The sequence below is a fragment of the Pan paniscus genome, chromosome 3 (assembly GCF_029289425.2).
Source record: "Pan paniscus chromosome 3, NHGRI_mPanPan1-v2.0_pri, whole genome shotgun sequence".
Lineage (NCBI taxonomy): Eukaryota > Metazoa > Chordata > Mammalia > Primates > Hominidae > Pan > Pan paniscus.
This window is the reverse complement of record NC_073252.2, coordinates 84,802,979-84,828,914: the sequence shown is the minus strand read 5'-3', so window position 1 is coordinate 84,828,914 and position 25,936 is coordinate 84,802,979. Positions and strand designations below refer to the sequence as shown.

Below are 25,936 nucleotides of genomic sequence, written 5' to 3'. Positions count from 1 at the left end.
AAATTATCTTCCCCCTGAAATGGGACTAATTTCTAATATTACAATTTAAAAAGGTAAATTATTTTTCCTGCACACTGCTCTTCCGCTAAAGGTGTTTCCAACCTAAAAAAGATCTTTTGACTTCAGCTGACATTGAACAGTTGGAAATGAGGGAGAAAAAGACTATTTGGTTTCATCCTACTTAAATTACTACAGCTAGTGTGTAAAGTGCTTTTAACTAAAATTCTTTTTAAGAGACTATGATTTTAATTACACATTATCTATGGTAAGATATTCTAAAATTTTAAATAAGGTTTATATTAATTTGAGTTCAAAAGTAAGATTATACTCTTATAGTAATAATTTTTTTATGTAGAGTAATTGTTTAGAAACTACTTAGCATTAATTTTATAATAAAATATACATTTTTTACCCATAGATAATACAAAAATACAAGCTTTTTCATTTAAAAAAATACTTTCCTTTGTGCTTCAATTATTTCTATCTTTAAAGTGTGATAACAATACTATCTTATACAAGCCTAAAGACTATAAAGGGTAAAATGAAATACTGCATAAAAGGCCTCTGAGCACACAGTTAAAAAACACCCAGTAAAACAAGTATAAAATTGAAGTATTATTTTTTGTTGATCACAGTCTATGTAGTTTTGAATACCAATGTTTACAAAAATACAATTTTCTATAATAATATAACAAGAAAATGAAGGCAGTCGTATAAATTCATAAGTTAAAAAATCCCAAGATCACAACACATTATCAAAAATTAGACTCCATCATTATTTCTGAACAAATGCTTACTCAGCCAATATCTTGTACTCACATCAAGATCCTGACTGATTAATCCCAGAACCACATCTATGCAAATCAGGGTCCCTGAACGTCCAATGCCAGCACTGCAGTGCGTAATGATTGGGCCTGATCTGTGGATGTGTCTCATGTAGGAGATAAAAGTAAGCAGATCATCTGGTTGAGAAGGTGTGTCATGGTCTGGCCAGGCAGTGAAATTCAGATGAGAAATATGGCGCACCTCTCTGGTCTGAAATTGTATAACAGAATAAGTGGATCATGACATGTTATATTGTTCACATACAGTTAATTCTTTTTTTTCTTTCTTGAAATAGGGTCTCGTTCTGTTGTCCAGGCTGGAGTGCAGTGGTGCAATCTCGGCTCACTGCAGCCTCCATCTCCCAGGTTCAAGCGATTCTCCTGCCTCAGAGTAGCTGGGATTACAGGCGCACATTGCCACACCCAGCTAATTTCTGTATTTTTAGTAGAGATGGGGTTTCACCATGTTGGTCAGGCTGCTCTCGAACTCCTGACCTCAACTGATCCACTCACCTTGGCCTCCCAAAGTGTTGAGATTACAGGCGTGAGCCACTGTGCCCGGCCACAATTAATTCTTAATATTATATTGTGCTTTCAAATTTTGGCTTGTCTATAGGATCAGATCAAAGGAAAAGTGGAAGAAACTAAATGGCTCTATTAAGAAAAACATGGAAGGCCTCTATCAACAAGGTTGCTAGATCCACATTTTAAATATCGATAAAAACTACTTTTTGGAAACCATAAAAACAAATTGCATTTTGGTAACAACCTTTTCTGGTGACCCCATTCCAAATGCACCTCAGATAAAAGTCAGAGTCACTGCAACACTACCTAATCTGGCCCTGTTTCCTCTTAGACCTCACCTCCTCCTCTCTTTCCCCATGGCCACTTTCATCAAGCCAAATGATTCTCTGTGGCTTTAAATACAATGTGCACAGTTTGGTCTCAGGACTTTTGTACTGGCTCTTTCTGACTGGAATGGTTTTCTCCTCAGATATTCCCTCCATGGCTCACTCAACTCATTCACATTTTTCCTCAAATGCCATTTTCTCATACCTTCCTTGACTCCTTGTTGAAAGTTACGACATACTTCTCATTCTCCCCCAACCAATTGTCCTTCTCTATTTTTTTCCACAGCACTATCAATACTGGTATTTCCTCTTCAGAATGTAAGCTCCATGAGGTTAGAAATATTTTTTGTCTGTGTTGTTGACTGCCAAATCTCTATAAAGGGGTTGAGTTCTATAAAAATGTGTGGATTAAGTGGATAAATCACTGGAAGAATATTGAACAACTGTGCTAGCCTAAGTAATAGGTAAGCTAGTGTAAATCAATAAAAAATCATGAATCAAAAATTATGAGAGAAATTCTCAGGCTACATTTACATGACACCAATAGAACTGAATTGATATGCTTTGTTTCTATAAAAGTAAAATCACTGTTTCCTTAAGATAGCTAAATTTCTATGGGAAACATTACTCACATCTAGCTAGGATACTGTGCACAGGGGTGTACTAAGGTGAGGGAGAACACAGAGTGAGGAAACAGTAGCAGCTTTACTTCAGGTATTGCCACTTATCTAATTCAAGCTAGATTGATCCAGTGGTTAGGTAATTGCAGTATGAATGATCTGAATAACAACTGTTTATGCTAAAATTATCCATGTATTCCTAAATATGTTAAGTTGCCTTTATGGGGGAATATTTTCTACTTACAGATTTTAAAAATAGTTTCAATGAGTCTACTTAGAGGTCTGACCATAAAAACCCAAGTTTCCAACATGCAACTTCTGAGCCATTTTGTGCTATCACCAAGGATGATAATCACATTTTAAAAGTCCTGCATTTTCATTTTCATTTTAGTAGAGGACATACTGGAGGAAACTGGCAGAATTCATGAAGACAGTCACATTTAAACTTATACTACATAAAGAAAAAATAGCTAGCATTAGTTCCATTGCATGGGAACTAGGAAGTCACTGTCTTTTATCTAGAAATAACATTGGTGCAATCACGGAAAGAGTCCAGGCTTGGATTACAACTAGGAGATACACCTTCCAACAGGGAAAGATTTCATTCACTTACCTGAATATCTTCAAGGGTCATTGCCCTCACCACAAAGCCCTTCAGCTGCTGCATTCTCACAAGAGCCAGTCGAAGTCTGTTGCTGACCATTGTTGTTTTGCCTAGGATGTTGGGCCAATAGCGCTGGCATTTGATTTTTTCTCCTTCTACTTCTTGAGTCATCATGGCTATCACTGTGGATTTTTGCTCCCAAATCATCTGCCAGAAGTCTCCAACAGTTGTAGGCAGTGGTCCTTGGCAGGCAATGTAAACGAACTCTTCTTTCCCAACTGGTATCTTAATGAAGCTGGCATTGATATAGCCACCTTCATCTCCAAGAGGCACTCTTGTAGCATCATCTGTGAATTTTCCACCACAAAACAGAGCCATCCATATCATGCATTTTAAACAAGACTCTTACAAATTGCATGAGTCAAAGATCATGAGAAATTCTCATAGTCTACAGATGAAATCACCAACGTATTTTAATAGAAGTATATTTTCAAATTGTAGCACAGCCAAATTATTTTATGTTTATTCTTTTTACTCATGTCACAAGTATCTAAGTTGTTAGTTTAGTGAGTTTCTGACATATGAAATTTGGTATTATTTACATAGATTTAGTTGAAATTAAAATTAGTAAGTTAATACATGCATTTAGAATTGCCTAATAAGTAACTAGAGAAACAAAGAAAAACAACTGGTACTTCTCCATCATTATTTTAATGATGATGATGATAATAATAATAGCACTGAAAGGCAATGCCAAAAAATTTTTCATAGAACACAATTTAGTATTACAATAACACTATTAAAGTATATATTGCAAATGTTATTGGCATAATTAACTCTCACTCACCTAATAAAATTATATTCTTTTAATAAGCAGCCAAAACAATAAATTAACACAATAAAGAAAATAACAGCTCATTTTATTATCCAGGCATAAAGGCCCTTATCTTTGTTTTATTATAATTTCATATAGTCAAAATGTAATTTTTTAAACCAGGCTGCTCCAGTGAAAAGTATGTACAAGCTATCATTCACTGAGGTTATATTGTCTAAGATTTATCTAAGAGAATAAATTTATATGTATTACATACCTTAGAAGTTATTTCTATTTCTATTTCAAATATCTATAAATTTAACTGGTAATTACTGTGATTACCAAACTAAAACCTTTTAATGATAGGTTTCAAAATCCCCTACCAATTGCCCTTCTCACTTGACTTCTATCTCTTAGTCCATACTGGTCATTTGTTTTGTGGGAGTAAATCCACTCATTAGTTTTGGATTTATGGCTTGTCCTATTCTGATTTTGAGATATTCAACTGGCCATTTTGCTGTCTAAAATAACTCCCATATACTTTATGCCAAACAGTGATCTGATCCATTTTTTAAATGTTGTCTAAGATTCATTTCTTACAGGAAGCTTTCCAAAATGAATTTGTACTTTCTATCTGGATTAGAAAAATACAATTGCATTATTACTTATCATGTGACTTGTCACTATTGTTTTTTTTATTATTTATCTTTAGATTTATGGTTTCTTGGTAAAGATAGGGCCAGTGTGTCATATGTTATAATCCAAAGTGCTAACATATATACATGTGGCTGGTAATTATAAGAATTTGCTAGAGGTCAGTATTTTGGCACACACATTCATACATAAATTTTAAAAAATCACAGTGTGATTTTTTTACATGTGATTTTTATACATGTAAAAATTACTGCTTTTCTTTTTTTTTTCCTATTTTTTTTTTGAGATGGAGTCTCACTCTGTTGCCCAGGCTGGAGTGCAGTGGCATGATCTTGGCTCGCTGCAACCTCTGCCTCCCGGGTTCAAGCGATCCTCCTGCCTCAGCCTCCCAAGTAGCTGGGATTATAAGCATGAGCCACCACTCTCGGCTAATTTCTGTATTTTTCAGTAGAGATGGGGTTTCACCATGTTGGCCAGGCTAGTCTTAAACTTCTGATCTCAAGTGATCTGCCTCCCTCGGCCTCCCAAAGTGCAGGGATTAAAGGCGTGAGCCACTGCACCGGGCCAAAATGATTGCTTTTGTTTCCTTCTGGTATCTGAAATGTCTAATGTAGGCTGGTAGTACCACTGTAGTCATATGCATATATACAGCTATTCATTACTATAGATATTTCTCTAAACTAAAAATAAGTGGAATAAATTGATGGTGGTTGTGATAAATGAATCCAACCAAGAAAATCCTCATCCAGAAGCCAGTTCCTATTTTTAAAAAGATTTTAAAATTAATGATTTGGCATCACCGACTAATTTCTAATACTGTATACTAGTAAAAATTCAGGAATATCCTATCAAATATTTCAGGTTCCTCTAACTGATTTTCAGAATACCTACATAATTTAAAAGGGGATTTACACGGAATATTTCAATGTATTTGTTACTGATATAAATCTGTGAATGTATGCACATGCACACGGTTATGTGAGGGATAGGTAAGTTAAACACACAAAAATTTTAATCCATTCATATTATACTGATCACATATTAAATCTGAAGCCAAACTGGAACTTACAGGGAAGTATATTTTTATATCTGTTCTTCCTTCTGTTTTCCTTAGTCTGTCCAATTAGACACTGATCCAAAGGTTTTAATTCTTGAAGATTCTGTAAGCAAAACATGGAAATAAATTTGTTGAGATAAGCAGTAATTCAGTAATAACTGCAAATACTTTAAATGTGTAGGGGCAAAATTGGTTGATTAAGGCTGATTCTGAGTGTTAAATACAGATGTCCTAAATAAGTCTAAAGTCAGTAGTGATTTGTTAAGTCAGCATTGAAATATATTGTTACAAGTATCTTTTAATTGAACACGTTGTAGTCAACTTTATGAGACAGAACTTTGTGTCTTAATTTTTAACTTCTGTTCAAAAGTGTTTATATTTTAGAAAAAAATACAATTAAAAAAACCCAACTCTGCCATAAAGTGATGAGCTAGAGCACAATTTATTGACAGTATAGTCTGTAAGGGTTATAGAATATTCCATGTGGTAGTGGTGTTGTGGTCAGATAGTCCTAGGTTCTAAAGTCAACTCTTGCTCACTTTTCATTCATTCGCTCATTCAAAAAATATATATTGCATGCTCATTATATGCAAGGTACTGTAATAAGTGATGGGAATACAGTGGTGAGCAAGAAGATAAGATTTTGGCTCTCCTGGCCTTTACAGCTTATTGGGAGAAAGACACAATAAAGAAGTAAACAAATATTGTAGTATATGCCTTGAAGAAATCAATAAGGTGCTGTGGTAAAGAAATCCTTATAAACACTACTTTGTAAGGGTTGTGATGGAACTTTTCTGATGGTGACATTTAAATCTAAGAACTTGAAGAACAAATCATTCCATAGCATGGCGATGAGAAGAAGAGTATACCTTAATTACTGTGAGCCTCAGTTTCACAATCTATAACAGAATTAATATTTTGAGGAATATATACAAAGCAACAAGCACAAAGCAGAACCTCTTATTAAAGTTAACTCCTTTTAGTGGCTACAAAGCTTAGGAAGTAGGCAAATAAGCAGATGGTTTGAGGAAGAGGGGCAAGGTCAACTTCAAAACCACTCTCTTTTCTAGTGGTAAATATGGACAGTACCATGAGACCACAGGAGCTAGGGCTCTGAGCCATTGCTGCTTTGAACTAGGACACACATTCTTGGAGCTGTATTAAATTAGAACCTTCTGTTAATGATGAAACACGTCTACAATACACTAATTATAAAGTTTAGTGCATGGTTGAAATTTATACTTGGCTTTTTTTTTTTTTTTAAACATTTTTACCTTAACTATGAGGCAGGAAGGATAATCTTCAGGGAAATGTATCAAGTTCCAAGTAGTTAAAGTGATTCCTTTAAATCACTATTATTGGGATCCTAATCAGAAAAATTAATTTTCTGCTAGATATGATAAGGTGGTGCTTTTAGAGTTGGAAAATTTTCAAAATTTCTTCTAATCTTGGGCCAGTAAAGATACATTTTCCTTACAAACTAAATGCATACACTTTGGGAGAGAATCATTGGCAGAAGCCACTTACCTCCAGCTCCTTAGAAGGAATTCCTTGATCTAGCAAACCCCGCAGGACTCGAATGACTGATTTTAAGTTGGCACCCGTGTATTTACCAGAGGGAAGCACTTTGACCACAGGGAGTACAGTGAGCTCATCGTTTGTCAGAAAGGAATGATCTAATAGGAAGACAGCAATTTAAAAACAGTTCCTCCAGAACCAATTTACCTAAGTGAACTAATTTCAGCCTATGTTCACCTCATCTTACAAAAGGGAAAGTCTATTTATTTATTTAGAGATAGAATCTTGTTCTGTCGCCTACGATGGAGTGCAGTTCTGTAATCACAGCTCACTGCGGCCTTGATCTACCAGGCTCAAGGGAGCTTCCTGCCTCAGTTTCCCAAGTAGCTGGGACCACAGTCATGCACCACTCTGTGCCTGGTTAATTTTTAAATATTTTTGAAGAGACGGGGTCTCCCTATGTTGCCCAGGCTGGTCTTGAACTCCTGGCCTCAAGTGATCCTCCTGTCTTGGCTTCCCCAAATGCTGGGATAACAGACGTGAGCCACTGCACCTGGCTAGGAAGGTCTTTATTTTATTTTATTTATTTTATATATTTATATATGTGTGTGTGTATATTCTATATATATACACAATAAATATATATGTATATATGTGTGTATATATATATATACAATAAATATATATGTATGTATGTGTATATATAAAAAATATATGTATATGTGTGTGTGTACCTGGCTAAGAAGGTCTTTTATTTATTTTATATACACACACACACACACACACACAGTCTTATTCTGTAGCCCAGGCTGAAGTGCAATGGCACAATCACAGCTCAATGCAATGTCAACCACCTGTCTCAGGCGATCCTCCCACCTCAGCCTTCCTGGTAGCTGTGACTACAGGTAAGCACCACCACGCCTGGGTAATTTTTTGTATTTTTTTGTAGAGATGGGGTTTTGCTATGTTGCCCAGGCTGGACCTGAACTCCTGGGCTCAAGCGATCCACCTGCCTCGGCCTCCCAAAGTGTTGGGATTCCAGGCATGAGCCATTGTGCCTGGCCAGAAAAGTCTTTAAATATGCAACAACTAATAATATTTCCCCCAGAACAGATTTAACTAACAAATGAACTAATTTCAGCCCATTCTCACCGCATCTTACAAAAGGGAAAGTCTTTAAATATGAGAGAATTAATAAGGTAATAGAATTAATAGGTAGGCTGATAACTACAATTAACACAGGAAAGTCAGCCCTAGCACACTCCCACACCCAGCTTTTAAGGAGATACCTCACTGACGTTCAGAAGTTTTTAAGGCTCTTGGCTCTCATTTATTTATAGTTTCTAAAGGAGTTTATGTTGTTTCTTTTTGCTTCTCTTGACTCATATGGCACTTTTTAAAAATTTTTGACAAGGGGTTTATCATGGGCAGCCTGGGGACAGCTTGCTTCTTTTCCCTGCAAAACCAGCCATAAAAAGGTAATTGTACTTAGTTCTCAGAATTTCGGAAACAACATAATAGGTAGGCAATTTTTAAAAATAAGTATTCTAGATAATAGTAAATGGGATTCTTTCAACAACAGAACTCTGTTACAGTGAGAGAAGATGAATTTTTCTGAAGAATCCCAAACTTCACAATATTCTCTAAGTTATGCTCCCCTGACTCCTTACACACCACACACACACACACACACACTAAAATCTTGATCTCATATATACAGAAAGCCTTTATAAATGATGGGAAAAGATGAAAAAATTACAGCACATCAAACAAATACAAAATTGGTATGTGTTAAGACTAACAAGTTATTTAAAAAAAACAGACTTTTGGTTAAATAAATACCTTTAAATTGTTTCAACAGAGCCAATGGAACCATCATTTTAGTAGGTAATTGAGAATTACAATGACAATATCCTTTGCTTCAATACTTTTACACTAAAATGTGACCATAAGTAAAACATATAAATTCTTTTTACGAACAGCTTGATTGCAGAAAACCAAACATATTTCAGATATTTCTTAGCCTAGTTTTTCTTAAACTGGGCTCTGCTGACCCATGGAGGCCAGTATTTCTACATAAGCATTTAAAAATTTTGTTTTAATTTCAAGATAATATAAAAAGCACATTCTAGATCACCTGAATAACCAACTCATAACTAAACACTGAATTATTTCAGTGCCTTGAATTGCAATGTGTTGCTCACCCTGGCACCAGTAGAGACTGATAATCTAAAATAATGGCATTAAATGTTATTCAAACTGGTTCATAAACATTCTCAGTGCTTCTTAGGTTCTCAAATTTGAGAAATGCTGTCCTAAAGTTTTACAAGTATGCTTAGCTGTAACTGAAATTCTAATCTGCATAACACATGCAACTTAAACTTTTACCTGCCCCCTCACCCCCCAAAAAAACCTCAGGAACTCATTACAAAAAATTATCAAATTTAGTTCTGTTACTACTTTTCATTTAAATTAGCTTCTAAGCACATGGGGAAAGTAAGAGAGACACTTCAGAAATTCCTTAATATGGGAGATTACTCCAGGAACACTGATTTCTCTCTTCACCATCCATCCTTGGCACTCAGGGCCAGTTATCCCTGGTGTTCGATAGTTTTCTCCATGCAAATAAAGAATTCCCTTGAATTCTTTGGGAGTTGAGTCAACTATCTTAGAAGAGCTATGGGTCTAATTTAGTACCTGCTGTATGGAAATTATTTATAATTGAAGGCAACTGTTATCCTAGAAAAAGGGAAGGGAAACGTCTTGCTATAGACTGCACAAGTCTAGCTTTAATTATGTCAATCAGCTGATTAAAGCATTTTGATGATGCAGCTAAGATATAGGCAGCAATGATGCTGGCACTGTGAGGGACACAAAACTATACAAGACACCTAAAAGGTTAACATTTAGCTCGGACAGAGGTTGGCTGGGAATACAAAATTTACTCATATGAAATAACTTTTACAGAACTGCATGTCAGTGCAACAGGAACTTAAAGGCTGGGTGGATGAGCAAGGGCTACAGTGCTGGACATGCATGTTGTACACATACCAACAGTCTAGCCAAGTGAAGAAAGTGTTAATTAAACTAACTTCCTTCCTCCCTCCCTTCCTTCCTTCCTCCCTCCCTCCCTCCCTTCCTTCCTCCCTCCCTCCCTCCCTGCTTTCTTCCCTTCTCTCCTTCTCTCTCTTTCTCTCTCTCTCTTTCTCTCTTTCTTTCTTTCTGACAGGATCTCACTCTATCACCCAGGCTGGAGTGCAGTGACACAATCTCGGCTCATTGCAACCTCTGCCTCTGGGGTTCAAGCGATTCTCCTGTCTCAGCCTCCCGAGTAGCTGGGATCACAGGTGCCTGCCACCATGACCAGCTAATTTTTGTATTTTTAGAAGAGACGAGGTTTTGCCTGTTGGTCAGGCTGGTTGAACTCCTGACCTCAGGTGATCAGCCTGCTTTGGCCTCCCAAAGTGCTAGGGTTATAGGTGTGGGCCAGCACGCCCAGCCTAAGCTGTTAATTTCTTAAAAAAAAAAAAAATAGACTTTGCTTTGAATGACAAAACCGTGTTCTTTCATTATAGTGACACTTCCTGATATAAAATAAGACGAATTAAACACTGGATAGAATTTCATTTCTCCGTTGGCTCAGTAATAAAATGAAAAGGCAGTAATAGTGAAACAGACCAATTGATTCCCAATCATAAAAGATGAGGTTGGGATTCTAGGATAATAATAATTCTGGCCAGGTGAGGTGTGGCTCACGCCTGTAATCCCAGCACTTTGGGAGGCCGAGGTGGGTGGATTGCCTGAGCTCAGGAGTTAGAGACCAGCCTGGCCAACATGGTGAAACCCCATCTCTACTAAAAACAGAAAAAATAGCCAGGCATGGTGGCGCACACTTGTAATCCCAGCTACTTGGGAGGCTGAGGCAGAATAATTGCTTGAATTCAGGAGATGGAGGTTGCAGTGAGCCAAGATTGTGCCACTGTATTCTCCAGCCTGGATGACAGAGCGAGACTCTGTCTCAAAAAAAAAAAAAAAAAAAGTGCCCCTTGACTTCTCCTTCCAGAATGGCAAAATTATGACTTCATATTTCCACTTAAAGTATGTATACATTTATTTGCATGTTTTACTCCAAGCCACTGAGAATTTTAGAATATAACTGTGCAAATATCTGGTAATATAATGAATATTGATTTTTGTCTACATGATTTAACTTTATGTTTAAAAGCAAATACTGTGGCTGGGTGCGGTGGCTCATGCCTGTAATCCCAGCACTTTGGGAGCTGAGGTAGGTGGATCATCTGAGGTCAGGAGTTCCAGACCAGCCTGGCCAACATGGTGAAACCCTGTCTCTACTAAAAATACAAAAATTAGCTGGGCATGGTGGCACCCGCCTGTAATCCCAGCTACTCGAGGCTGAGGCAGGAGAATTGCTTGAACTGCGGAGGTGGTGGTTGTAGTGAACTGGGGAGGTGGTGGTTGTAGTGAGCCGAGATCGCCCCACTGGACTCCCAGCCTCTGTCTCAAAAAAAGAAAAATTAAAAAAAAGCAAATAATGTATACATATGGTAAAACAGCATATCCATATAGTCTGAAAATCACTTAAAAACATTTTTCCAATTCATTATTTTTGAGGAAAAAACTGTCATTAAAATTCTTGCCTTTATCAGAATCTTCATGGTTTGTTCTCTCTACTGGCAACTCATCATTTCCCCATGTTATTTCATCATCATCAGTCTTCTTTTCTTGTGGCTTCTGAATTAAGCTATGAAAACAAAACACATTTGAAACATTTTCTTCATTTTTGTACTCAAATTAAACATGGCCCTGAATGATTTTCTCTACTATTATTATAGTATTTTAAAATAGAATGTCTAAGAAAACCAAAGCCACAATTCTTAAAATTTATTGGTAGATGTAAACAACTGAGATGTAGAATGGTTTAATACAGTTTTAAAATTTATCCTTGGACAGATCCCGTCTTTGAACTTTAAACTGAAGGAGTCCGTTTGAGGATGGAGAAGGTGGTGGTTTTATTTCTATCCTTCAACATGGATGAGTGATTACAATTGTACCGGCATATAGCTCTTTCTCCTTCTTTTCAGCAGCTGCCCACTACTGCAAAATATGAATGTATCTTAATTTATTTAAAGAAGTCTCTATTGATGGGTATAGCCTTTTGCTACAACAGGAGGCCAGAAGGACACTCCTGTACCTGGGCACTCACTTAATGTAATGAAACCCAGTACAAGTTCTCAATATTTTGGGAGTGCATAACAGATGCCCTCTTTGGTAAGGTGGATGGCTAGGAAAGAGAAACTAGGTAGGAGAACGGTGTTTAGTGCTAAGGTGAAGTGAAAAAGGATTACGTAAAAGCCTGAATACGTTTTTAACTTTCTGATATTCAGGGGGAACAAAGAAGAGTACTTTCATCTGATGACATTAGTATACACCAGGACATGGACTAATGCTCCCAAAATGTCAACAGGGCAGCAATTACGCTGCTTTTATGACAGATGTTTCCCCCTGTTCTAACTCACTGTGGGTGACAACACTTATTTTGCTGGGTTAAAAAGCTCTACATCCATGAAATGTCTAGGAAAGCTTCACTGGAGAGTTCTCCTCTTGTGTGACAATGTTCCTGCTCATTCCTCTCATCAAACAAGGCAATTTTGTGAGCTTCAGTGGGAAATTACCAGGAATCCATCTTAGAGTCCTTATTTGGCTCCTTCTGACTTTTTGTTTCTCAATCTCAAAAAATCTGTAAAGGGCATGCATTTTTCTTCAGTTAATGTAAAAAAGACTGCATTGATATGGTTAAATTTGCAGGACCTTCAGTTTTTTTGGGATTAACTAAATGGCTGGTATCATCACCTACAAAAGTGTGCTAAACTTGATGGAGCTTATGTTAATAAAGTTTATATTTTATATTTTTATCTTTTAACTCTATTTTTTCATGAACTTTCTGAAGTCCCCTCATAGATAAAAAACCTTTCCCTCATATATATTTTTGTAAAAAAAGACCTTACTTTATAATTAGAAATTGTTTAAAAATATTTTTATGGGTTTTAAAACATATTTTGTGGGTTTCTTACTTTTTTTGGTTTCATTTTCTCATTAAAAATTAAAAAAATTTTAAAGTATAGAAAAATAGAGAAACTGAAAAATAAATAACCCATAACCCAATAGGAGAAGACAGTCACTATCATGATTGTTGCCACATTTCCATTTAGGGTCACGCTTTCATTCATTTTGTCCAATGGTTAAGAGAATATTGCTTTCTTGAAGCAATAGTATAATAAACACATTTTCACATGTCACTAGAACCTCCTTGTAACAAAAAATTTAAAACTTTTTTTCTTTCTTTTTTTTTTGAGACAGAGTCTTGCTCTGTTGCTCAGGCTGGAGTGCAGTGGCGCGATCTCAGCTCACTGTAACATCCACCTCCTGGGTTCCAGCAATTCTCCTGCCTCAGCCTCCTGAGTAGCTGGGATTACAGGCATGTGTCACCACATCCAGCTAATTTTTATATTTTTAGTAGAGGCGGGGTTTCACCATGTTGGCCAGGCTGGTCTCCAACTCCTGGCCTCAAGTGATCTGCCCATCTCAGCCACCCAAAGTGCTGGGATTACAGGCATGAGACACCATGCCTGGGTTCTTGTATTTTTAGTAGAGAACAGGGTTTCACCATGTTGGCCAGGCTAGTCTTGAACTCCTGACCTCAAGTGATCTGCCCGCCTCAGCCTCCCAAAGCACTGGGATTACAGGCATGAGCCACCGCACCTGGCCCGAAAATTTTTAAAATTCTTAATATTCAACCATAGTTTTATAATTTACTCAACTATGCTTATTTTATACTGGAAAACAAATGGAAATCTTCAGAGCATTTATAGATAGACAGATAGATAGAAGCATTATGGATACTTTGAAAATTATTTTCTCACCTTTCACTTTTTACTTTTTCTTCACAATATTCTTCACAGCCATTCATTTTGGTGGCCTACAATAAAAATATATAAGAATCAAATCAGCCCATTGTAACAAAAAAAATCGCATACTATTTTTTTCCTGTTAGTTATTTCCTATATTTACTGTTATTGTTCATCCTTATATTACAAAGACACATATGACATTCAATTAATACACTCCAAACAGTGGCTGAGGCATCAGTGGCCCAACAGTCTTTGCTGCTCCCACTTAGGTAACTTCACACTCATCTTGGCTTTTCATTTTTTTAAAGAGATGGAGTCTGTTGCCTGGGCTAGAGTCCAGTGGTACAATCATGACTCACTGTAACCTCAAACTCTTGGGCTCAAGCAATCCTCCCGCCTCAGCCTCCTGAGTAGCTAGGGACTACAGGTGCATGCCACCATGCCCAGGTAATTAAAAAAATTTTTTTTTCTGTAGAGATGGGATCTCACTATGTTGCCCAGGCTGGTCTTAAACTCCTAGCCTTGAGCTACTCTCCTGCCTCAGCCTCCCAAAGTGTTGGGATTGCAGGTGTGAGCCACTGAAGCCAGCCTGGCCTTCATTTCTTATATTAAAAATATTAATAGGAAAGAGATAAAGATGAAAAAGATGAAAGTGTGAATTAATGATTATTTAGATATGCACATTTGGTATATGCTTTTCTACTTCAATTTTAAAATCTAAAAAAAGCTTCAAGAAAATCTTAGTAGTTTCAAATATGTTAGATTATAATATATTGCCCCTTTATCATTAAGATTAGTCAACTCATACTTTAACTGAGTATGGTGTGTTTCAGAGATTCAAATACTGCAGCAGGAGCAGTTTGCTACAATTAGAAAGAAATACCAAATTGTATTATTTTTTCTATTATACTTTAAGTTCTAGGGTACATGTGCACAACATGCAGGTTACGTAGGTATACATGTGCCTTGTTGGTTTGCTGTACCCATCAACTCATCATTTACATTAGGTATTTCTCCTAATGCTTTCCCTCCCCCAGGCCCCCAAACCCCAAAAGGCCCTGGTGTGTGACATTCCCCGCCCTGTGTCCATGTGTTCTCATTGTTCATTTCCCACCTATGAGTGAGAACATGTGGTGTTTGGTTTTCTGTCCTTGTGATAGTTTGCTTAGAATGATGGTTTCCAGCTTCATCCATGTCTGTGCAAAGGACATGAACTCATCCTGTTTTATGGCTGCATAGTATTCCATGGTGTATATGTGCCACATTTTCTTTATTCAGTCTATCATTGATGGACATTTGGGTTGGTTTCATGTCTTTGCTATTGTGAACAGTGCTGCAATAAACGTACGTGTGCATGTGTCTTTATGGTAGCATGATTTATAATCCTTTGGGTAGATGCCCAGTAATGTGATCACTGGGTCAAATGGTATTTCTAGTTCTAGATCCTTGAGGAATTGCCACACTGTCTTTCACAAAGGTTGAACTACTTTACACTCCCACCAGTGTAAAAGCGTTCCTATTTCTCCACATCCCCTTCAGCATCTGTTGTTTCCTGACTTTTTAATGATTGCCATTCTAACCGGCATGAGATGGTATCTCATTGTGGTTTTGATTTGCATTTCTCTGATGACCAGTGATGACGAGCATTTTTTCATATGTCTGTTGGCTGCATAAATGTCTTCTTTTGAGAAGAGTCTGTTCATATCCTTTGCCCACTTTTTGATGGAATTTTTTTTCTTGTAAATTTGTTTATTTGTAGATTCAGGATATTAGTCCTTTGTCAGATGGGTAGATTGCAAAAGTTTTCTCCCATTTGGTACGTTGCCCGTTCACTCTTAATGAGTTTCTTTTGCTGAGCAGAAGCTCTTTAATTAGATCACATTTGTCAATTTTGGCTTTTGTTGCCATTGCTTTTGGTGTTTTAGTCATGAAGTCTTTGCCCATGCCTATGTCCTGAATGGTATCACCTAGGTTTTCTTCTAGGGTTTTTATGGTGTTAGGTCTTACATTTACATCTTTAATCCATCTTGAGTTAATTTTTGTATACGGCATAAGCAAGGGATCCAGTTTCAGCTTTCTACATATGGCCAGCCAGTTTTCCCAGCACTATTTATTAAATAGGGAATCCTTTCCCCATTGCTTGTTTTTGTCAGGGTTGTCAAAGATCAGATGGCTGTAGATGGGTAGTATTATTTCTAAGGCCTCTGTTCTGTTCCATTGGTCTTTATATCTGTTTTGGTACCAGTACCATGCTGTTTTGGTTACTGTAGGCTTGTAGTATAGTTTGAAGTCAGGTAGTGTGATGCCTCCAGCTTTGTTCTTTTGGCTTAGGATTGTCTTGGCTATGCGGACTCTTTTTGGGTTCCATATGAACTTTAAAGTAGTTTTTTCCAATTCTGGGAAGAAAGTCAGTGGTAGCTTGATGGGTATAGCATTGAATCTATAAATTACTTTGGGCAGTATGGCCATTTTCACGATATTGATTCTTCCTATCCATGAGCATGGAGTGTTCTTCCATTTGTTTGTGTCCTCTTTTATTTCGTTGAGCAGTGGTTTGTAGTTCTGCTTGAAGAGGTCATTCACATCCCTCGTAAGTTAGATTCCTAGGTATTTTATTTTCTTTGTAGTAATTGTGAATGGGAGTTCACACATGATTTGGCTCTCTGTCTACTGTTGGTGTATATGAATGCTTGCGATTTTTGCACATTGATTTTGTACCCTGAGGGTTTGCTGAAGTTGCTTATCAGCTTAAGGAGATTTTGGGCTGAGACGATGGGGTTTTCTAAATATACAATCATGTCATCTGCAAACAGAGACAATTTGACTTCTTGTTTTCCTAATTTAATACCCTTTATTTCTTTCTCTAGCCTGATTGCCCTAGCCAGAATTTCCAATACTGTGTTGAATAGGAGTGGTGAGAGAGGGCATCCTTGTCTTGTGCTGGTTTTCAAAGGGAGTGTTTCCAGTTTTTGCCCATTCAGTATGATATTGGCTGTGGGTTTGTCATAAATAGCATTTATTATTTTGAGGTAGGTTCCATTGATACCTAGTTTATTGAGAGTTTTTAGTATGAAGGGCTGTTGAATTTTGTTGAAGGCCTTTTCTGCATCTATTGAGATAATCACGTGGTTTTTGTTGTTGGTTCTCTTTATGTGATGGATTATGTTTATTGATTTGTATATGTTGAACCAGCCTTGCATCCCAGGGATGAAGCTGACTTGATGATGGTGGATAAGCTTTTTGATGTGCTGCTGGATTCAGTTTGCCAGTATTTTATCGAGGATTTTCGCATCGATGTTCACCAGGGATATTGGCCTAAAATTCTTTTTTTGTGTATGTGTCTCTGCCAGGCTTTGGTGTCAGGATGATGCTAGCTTCATAAAATGAGTTAGGGAGGATTCCATCTTTTTCTATTGATTGGAATAGTTTCAGAAGGAATGGTACCAGCTCCTCTTTGTACCTCTGGTAGAATTCGACTGTAAATCCATCTGGTCCTGGATTCTTTTGGTTGGTAGGCTATTAATTATTGCCTCAATTTCAGAGCCTGTTATTGGTCTATTCAGAGATTCAACTTCTTCCTGGTTTAGTCTTGGGAGGGTGTATGTGTCCAGGAATTAATCAATTTCTTCTAGATTTTCTAGTTTATTTGCATAGAGGTATTTACGGTATTCTCTGATGGCAGTTTGTATTTCTGTGGGATCGGTGGTGATATCCCCTTTATCATTTTTTATTGCGTCTATTTGATTTTTCTCTCTTTTCTTCTTTATTAGTCTTGCTAGCAGTCTATTTCGTTGATATTTTCAAAAAACTAGCTCCTGGATTCACTGATTTTTTGAATGGTTTTTTGTGTCTCTATCTCCTTCAGTTCTGCTCTGATCTTAGTTATTTTTTGCCTTCTGCTAGCTTTTGAATGTGTTTGCTCTTGCTTCTCTAGTTCTTTTAACTGTGATGTTAGGCTGTCAATTTTAGATCTTTCCTGGTTTCTCTTGTGGGCATTTAGTGCTATAAATTTCCCTCTACACACTGCTTTAAATGTGTCCCACAGATTCTGGTATGTTGTGTCTTTGTTCTCATTGGTTTCAAAGGACATCTTTATTTCTGCCTTCATTTTGTTATGTACCCAGTAGTCATTCAAGAGCAGGTTGTTCAGTTTCCATGTAGTTGTGTGGTTTTGAGTAAGTTTATTAATCCTGAGTTCTAATTTGATTGCACTGTGGTCTGAGAGACAGTTTGTTATAATTTCTGTTCTTTTACATTTGCTGAGTAGTGTTTTACTTCCAATTATGTGGTCAATTTTAGAATAAGTGTGATGTGGTGCTGAGAAGAATGTATATTCTGCTGATTTGGGGTGGAGAGTTCTGTAAATATCTATTACGTCCACTTGGTCAGAGGTGAGTTCAAGTCCTGGATATCCCTGTTAATCTTCTGTCTTGTTGACCTGTCTAATATTGACAGTGGGGTGTTAAAGTCTCCCATTATTATTGTGTAGGAGTCCAAGTCTCTTTGCAGGTCTCTAAAGACTTGCTTTATGAATCTGGGTGCTCCTGTATTGGGTGCACATGTATTTAGGATAGTTAGTTCTTCTTGTTGATTTGATCCCTTTACCATTATATAGTGGCCTTGTCTTTTTTGATCTTTGTTGGTTTAAAGTCTGTTTTATCAGAGACTAGGATTGCAACCCCTGCATTTTTGCTTTCCATTGGCTTGGTAGATCTTCCCCCATCCCTTTATTTTGAGCCTATGCGCGTCATTGCACATGAGATGGGTCTCCTGAATACAGCACACCAATGGGTCTTGACTCTTTATCCAATTTGCCAGTCTGTGTCTTTTAATTGGGGCATTTAGCCCATACACACTTATGGTTACTATTGTTATGTGTGAATTTGATCTTGTCATTATGATGTTAGCTCGTTATTTTGCCTGTTAATTGATGCAGTTTCTTCACAGCATCGATAGTCTTTACCACTTGGTATGTTTTTGCAGTGGCTGGTACTGGATGTTCCTTTCCATGTTTAGTGCTTCCTTCAGGAGCTCTTGTGAGGCAGGCCTGGGGGTGACAAAATCTGTCAGCATTTGCTTGTCTGCAAAGGATTTTATTTCTCCTTCACTTATGAAGCTTAGTTTGGCTGGATATGAGATTCTGAGTTGAACATTCTTTTCTTTAAGAATGTTGAATATTGGCCTCCACTCTCTTCTGGCTTGTAGGCTTTCTGCTGAGAGATCGCTGTTATTCTGATGGGCTTCCCTTTGTGGGCAACCTGACCTTTCTCTCTGGCTGCACTTAACATTTTTTCCTTCATTGCACCCTTGGTGAATCTGACAATTATGTGTCTTGGGGTTGCTCTTTTCAAGGAGTATTTTGGGGTGTTCTCTATATTTCCTGAATTTGAATGTTGGCCTGCCTTGCTAGGTTAGTGAAGTTCTCCTGGATAATATCCTGAAGAGTGTTTTCTAACTTGGTTCCATTCTGCCCGTCCTTTCCGGTACACCAATCAAATGTAGATTTGGTCTTTTCACACAGTCCCATATTTCTAAGAGCATTTGTTCATTTCTTTTCACTCTTTTTTCTCTAATCTTGTCTTCTTGCTTTATTTCATTAATTTGATCTTCAATCACTGATATCCTTTCTTCTACTTGATTGAATCGGCGATTGAAGCTTGTGCATGTGTCATGAAGTTCTCGTGCTGTGGTTTTCAGCTTCATCAGGTCATTTAAGGTCTTCTCTACACTGTTTATTCTAGTTAGCCATTCATCTAACCTTTTTTTCAAGGTTTTTAGCTTTCTTGCAACGTGTTAGAACATGCTCCTTTTGCTTGGGAAAGTTTGTTATTACCGACCTTCTGAAGTCTATTTCTGTCAACTTGTCAAACTCATTCTCTGTCCAGTTTTGTTCCCTTGCTGGCAAGGAGCTGCGATCCTTTGGAGGAGAAGAGGCACTCTGGTTTTTGGAATTTTCTGCTTTTCTGCTCTGGTTTCTCCCCATCTTTGTGGTTTTATCTACCTTTGGTCTTAGATGTTGGTGACCTACAGATAGGGTTTTGGTGTGGATGTCCTTTTTGTTGATGTTGATGCTATTCCTTTCTGTTTGTTAGTTTCCCTTCTATCAGGCCCCTCAGCTGCAGGTCTGTTGGAGTTTGCTGGAGGTCCACTCCAGACCCTGTTTGCCTGGGTACCACCAGCGGAGGCTGCAGAACAGCAAATATTGCTGCCTGATCCTTCCTCTGGAAGCTTCATCCCAGAGGGGCACCCGCCTGTTTGAGGTGTCTGTCGGCCCCTACTGGGAGGTGTCTCCCAGTCAGGCTACACGGGGATCAGGGACCCACTTGAGGAGGCAGTCTGTCCATTCTCAGAGTTCGAACACCATGCTGGGAAAACCATTGCTCTCTTCAGAGTTGTCAGACAGGGACATTTAAGTCTGGAGAAGCTGTCTGCTTCCTTTTGTTCTGCTCTGCCCTGCCCCCAGAGGTGGAATCTAGAGAGGCAGTAGGCCTTGCTGAGTTGCAGTGGGCTCTGCCCTGTTCAAGCTTCCCGGCCGCTTTGTTTACACTGTGAGCTACTCAAGCCTCAGCAATGGTGGATGCCCCCCACTGGTCAAGCTGCAGTGTCACAGGTTGATCTCAGACTGCTGCGCTGGCAGTGAGCAAGGCTCCGTGGGCTTGGGACCCGCTGAGCCAGACATGGGACAGTATCTCCTGGTTTGCTGGTTGCTGGGACTGTGGGAAAAGCACAGTGTTTGGTCAGGGGTGTACCATTTCTCCAGGTACAGTCTGTCATGGCTTTGCTTGGCTAGGAAAGGGAAATCACCTGACCCCTTGTGCTTCCCGTGTGAGGCGACGCCCCACCCTGCTTCAGCCCACCCTCTGTAGGCTGCACCCACTGTCCAACGAGTCCCATTGAGATGAACCAGGCACCTCAGTTGGAAATGTAGAAATCACCTGTCTTCTGCGTCAATTTCGTTGGGAGTGGCAGACCGGAGCTGTTCCTATTCGGTCATTTTGGAAGTGACCACCCCCAAATTGTATTCTTAAATGGTCAGTAAATTATACAATTGAATCTTTATCAGGACAAATTTTCTTAACAAATAGGAAATTCCCTTGAAGGCCCTGAATTATCTGGCCCCTGTCTACTTTTATAATCTCCCCTTTACCCAGTGGCTTCAAATTCATGGGTCTTTCAGTTCTTCAAAATCACTCATCTCTTTCTACCACAAAGCCCTTCTAATGGTGAATCCTTACTAAAAAATTCAGCATTGTGTCTTCTCCTCCTGAAGATGTTTTCTATCCACCCAATCTAAAGCAGGTTTCCTTGGTTATTCTTTTTGTGTGTGTGTGTGTGTGGCACTTAAAAACAACAAACAAACTTCACAGACCTTAACACAACTTGTAATTACATATTTATTTGTGTGTTTGATTTTTTCTCCTTTCCTCTCCATCATTAAGCTCTACCAAGGCAGGAATCATGTCGATCTGTTCACCACTGTGAGCCCACACACACTTATGTCTGTGACATAGGTTATTTCATCCATTTAATAAAAATGACACCTGTAATATGACCTTTCAGTTACAGACTTTGTAGAGTTAAAAAGTACCATAAATTACCCTGATAATAATTTCAATTTAGTTGATGTAAATGTAGAACTTCTACAGTAGAAGAAAAAATGTTTTAATCCACTGTCAACTAAAAGGAAACTCATCTCTTTTGAGAAGCTGCTCATTTTAGTCTGGATTAAAATTTTTTTCCAACTAAAGTCATTTGGATTTCTTATTCCCCATTACAATCCTGGTCTAAGAATATAGTATGTGTATAATGATTTTAGAAAGTACAAAGCCTTTTATAAGAGTCAAGTGCTGTTATAAATATGAAAATTTTAATAACACAATTATTAAATGAAAATGGTGAGGTAAAGCTCAATTAGAAATAAGTTACAGTGGGGCAACCTGCTTGGGTCCCCTTCCACACTGTGGAAGCTTTGTTCTTTCACCCTTCACAATAAATCTTGCTGTTACTCAAAAAAAAAGAAAAAAAAAAAAAAAAAAAAAGAAGCTACAGTGATACCTGTATTAACCAATTACCACTATTTTTGTAAAGTTCACTTGTGTATGGGGGAGGGTTGCGTTAAGAAGATTGGCCTTCAGTTTCTTGTCACTATGGACTGAAGGACCTTTGGAAGAGGAGGCAGCTGTGGTACTGCCTCACTGAATATATTTAAGATTTTTTTTTATCGTGGTCAGACCCTTTGAAGGTTATTTTACAATCCTAGTGCTCAAGGAATCCAGATCCAGTAACTTGAGAGTAGAGGAGATATCTCCTGGATCTAGGACGAACTACCTAATTTGTAGTGCCAAGAGTCACATGCAAATAAGGTATCTCTTGTTAAAAACTTACTAAGAACTTCAAGTTGGTGATAGCACAGCACTATAGCATATTAGAAGTAGGAGGCTCTTACAAGCACAGGGTTCTGTGTGATTGCACTGGTTGAATGCCCATAAAGCCAGTCCTGAGATCCAACCAGTCAAGCAGGATTATCCTCAGGTGATGGAGAGTCACTAAAAGTTTTTGCCTTGTTTTTGCTTAAGAAATTAAAAACACTACATAAGAATACTATGTTTGAAGCAATTAAAGCCATTAAAAAATAACCAGAATTAGAAAGCATATTGATCCATTTCAGTGGCAAGAGATGTGGAAAGATCAAATTCCTTGGCATGGCATGTAAGTCACTTCATGAACTAATACCTTGCCTATCTTTTTAGGTTTAGCTTTCAAGACACCCTGTGATACCCTACTCGCAATGACTTAGTGTCCTGAAAGTTCCAGGCTCATCTATGCCTTCATTCCTCTGCTAAAGCAGCTCCACGGTATGTATGGAATGCTCTTTCCCAGCTTAACTATCAAATACCTTTAAGATGCTAATTCTTTAGAAAGCTTTAATAACTTTATCCACCTACTCCTATGTAGCCCCTACCATTTCCCCCCTTCTTTGTAGGTTCCACTGAACTCCATATAAACATTTAACAGAATATGTTTCTATAGCTTTTTAAAAATTATTTACTTATTTACATGTGTACTTCCCTCAAGCTGACTACTAGACTGGACAAGCAAATTTAGGACAGAAACCCTAACACCTCTTCTTACCCTATTATCCCCAGCAAAATTAGTCAGATGAGTTCAATAGCTGAATGGTTTTGAAACTGTAGACAATAATTTATAGTAATGTATACGATTAGCATTCATTCTTTCATTCTTAAATGAGACACAGGCATTGACCTGAAGTACTTTACTACGAGGTATAAAGAGTACAATTACAATACTGAATAAGAAATACAATGAATGTATAAATAGCTATCAGAGGTATAATCTTTCTTCTATAAGAAGATATTCCTATACTTTTGTAATACCAATGGTTAGCATCTTAACTTTTGGCATATGATAAAATTTTCAAAGTTACAGAATATACTGTTAGAACCAATTCAGTAAATAATATACAATTTGTTTAGGGTGATTTCAAGCACTTACAAAAGATTATTGTCAGAAGTTCTAAATAATTTTTAAAACTAGCCAGTTCTAAAATGTAGGTAATATTCTAGAAATACAAGATGAAACAGAAAACTTTTCCAGAATACTAGCTTGGTCTTCTTTTCAGCTAGGGGAGATTAGTCATATTTGCAAATTTTAAATTTGTCTGCTTATGAATATAATTGCCATAGTGATTTAAACGTGTTCCTAGAATTAGATACAAATAAAATTTTTAAATGTTTTAATCTAAGATCCCTGTTACTCCTTTCCTAAATTTGTTCCCTCACTTTCTTTGCGTTGTTTACCATTATTTAAAACAGATTCTAAAGCAAAAGTCCCATTTATTCAGGAAGCACTAATTTATCTAGCCCAAAATGTATTCTCAATGCATGTATTTGCAGGATCTATCTGTACTCCAGTGGCAAGACAATTATATAGTTCCTAATAATTTGTTTCCTCTTATTGATAAGAAATCTAAAATTCATTAACAGATGGCCAGTTTAATAAATTATGGTATAACCTTACAATAAAATGATAGGAAGGCTTTAAAAAGTATGAGGCAAATTTATACGTCTCACATGGAAAGAGGGTAATGATTGTTAAGTGAAAACCAAATTCAGAACCATGTGATAAAACGTATATTAAAAAATTATGTATGTATACAAATATTTATGTTTTGATATGCACAGCGGAAAGGTAGAAATCAAAATTTTTAACAATAGCTACCTCAGATGAATGAGATAATTATGTTTTTAAAAAGGGACTTTTTTTTTTTTTGAGACAGAATCTCGCTCTTGTTGCCCAGGCTGGAGGGCAACGGCGTGATTTCGGCTCACCGCAACCTCCGTCTGCCAGGTTCAAGGGATTCTCCTGCCTCAGCCTCCCGAGTAGCTGGGATTACAGGCATGTACCACCTTGCCCGGCTAATTTTGTATTTTTAGTAGAGACAGGGTTTCTCCATGTTGGCCAGGCTGGTCTTGAACTCCCAACCTCAGGTGATCCGCCTACCTTGGCCTCCCAGAGTGCTGGGATTACAGGCGTGAACCACCATGCCCGGCTAGGACTTAACAGTTTTGAAGATTCTGTTGGAAACATTTTACAATAAGGATGTAATATTTTCATAATGAAAATAATAAAAAAAGATAACTTGAAAGAAGTTTTCTGCCATAAAACAGTCATAGCTCAGTATAAATGAGAATCTACATTAACAAGCCTTCCTTACTTTTTTAAAAGAAAAAGCATGTGACATGACTTTTTTTTTTTTGAGACTGAGTCTCGCTCCATTGCCCAGGCTGGAGTGCAACGGCATGATCTCCGCTCAATGCAACCTCTGTCTCCTGGGTCAAGTGATTCTCCTGCCTCAGCCTCCTGAGGGGCTGGGAATACAGGTGTGTGCCACCACATCTGGCTAATTTTTTATATTTTTGGCAGAGACAGGGTTTCACCATGTTGGCCAGGCTGGTCTTGAACTCCTGACCTCAAGTGATCTGCCCTCCTCGGCCTTCCAAAAGTGCTGGGATTACTGCCATGAGCCAACGCGCCCGGCCTACATCACATTTCTGAAATGGCAATTAAAGATTTTTATTTTCTTAGTTAAAAGACATTACAACATACATTTTAAGGGGCATTTTAATATTACTATTAAATATTAATAAAAATGTGATAAAGTCATGACTTAAAATGTTCAGAAAATCTTCTCTAAAGAGCCTATTTTTACGTAATTATTAATATTCTGATTATATGAAAGAGCATCTTAAGAAAAACCACTAGCGAATGCCACATTTTGAGATATCTAATATTTGTACGATTATTCTTGTAGCTTGAGAAATACATACTTTTCAGCCGTAAGCTTCCTTGTATATATACACATTATTTGTAAATATTTAATGAACAGTCATGTATGGATGAGATTGTGTGTAAGTATAAGCATGCATGATAACTAGTGTAAGAACATTCAAACCAGCACAGTTTTAATAATTTTGAAGATATGAAGTAGGAAGACTAAGAAGGATAATGAGGAGAATTATCCCAGAATATTAAGCAAGGTCAGATTTGTATACATAGGGTGATGCTGAGCTTGAAGAACCTGAAATATAATTTATCTACTATTTCATGCTTTTCCTTAGCCTAATATCCCAGAAGATCCTAAGTTTTAAGGTTTTAAAGAATAATTTATAAAGTTTAGCATTACATTTTTGAAAACTAATTTTTTTTTTCTATTTTTTTTAATTTGAGAAAATTTGTGTAATGATTCTTTCACTAGGATAGGATGACACTTTAATGTAACACATGAAATTAATCTCCGTTTTCCTCCTAAATTTAATTTTTGAGTAAAACAGGAAAGAATCTCTGATTATTTCACCTTCTGGGTTAAACCCATAATTGTAACAAGCTGTCATATCCTAGGTTGTTTAGGTATTATTGTTACCTCAGTAAAATACTCAGGTAAAGGTGAACCATCGCAGTCTGTATCTTCTGTTCTCTCTTCTGATAACTTCCCATTCATCTTTAATGTACCTGAGAGAGGAATATATAGGCCAAGAGGAATTTAT

At 37.4% G+C, this 25,936-nt stretch overlaps 1 protein-coding gene across 20 annotated transcripts in view; it reads right to left on the bottom strand.

The window, feature by feature from the left end:
- Nucleotides 1-25,936, bottom strand: part of PTPN13 (protein tyrosine phosphatase non-receptor type 13) — a 225,410-nt gene that overhangs the window by 4,011 nt on the left and 195,463 nt on the right. For all 20 annotated transcript variants that reach the window (XM_055111581.2, XM_034958880.3, XM_055111582.2 and 17 more), the window contains 7 exons: nucleotides 25,813-25,901; nucleotides 13,884-13,939; nucleotides 11,601-11,704; nucleotides 6,952-7,100; nucleotides 5,437-5,527; nucleotides 2,909-3,246; nucleotides 820-1,035 (listed from right to left, as the gene is read on the bottom strand). In XM_055111581.2, coding sequence (XP_054967556.2) covers nucleotides 820-1,035; nucleotides 2,909-3,246; nucleotides 5,437-5,527; nucleotides 6,952-7,100; nucleotides 11,601-11,704; nucleotides 13,884-13,939; nucleotides 25,813-25,901 — 1,043 coding nt within the window. The remainder of the gene's footprint in view (nucleotides 1-819; nucleotides 1,036-2,908; nucleotides 3,247-5,436; nucleotides 5,528-6,951; nucleotides 7,101-11,600; nucleotides 11,705-13,883; nucleotides 13,940-25,812; nucleotides 25,902-25,936) is intronic.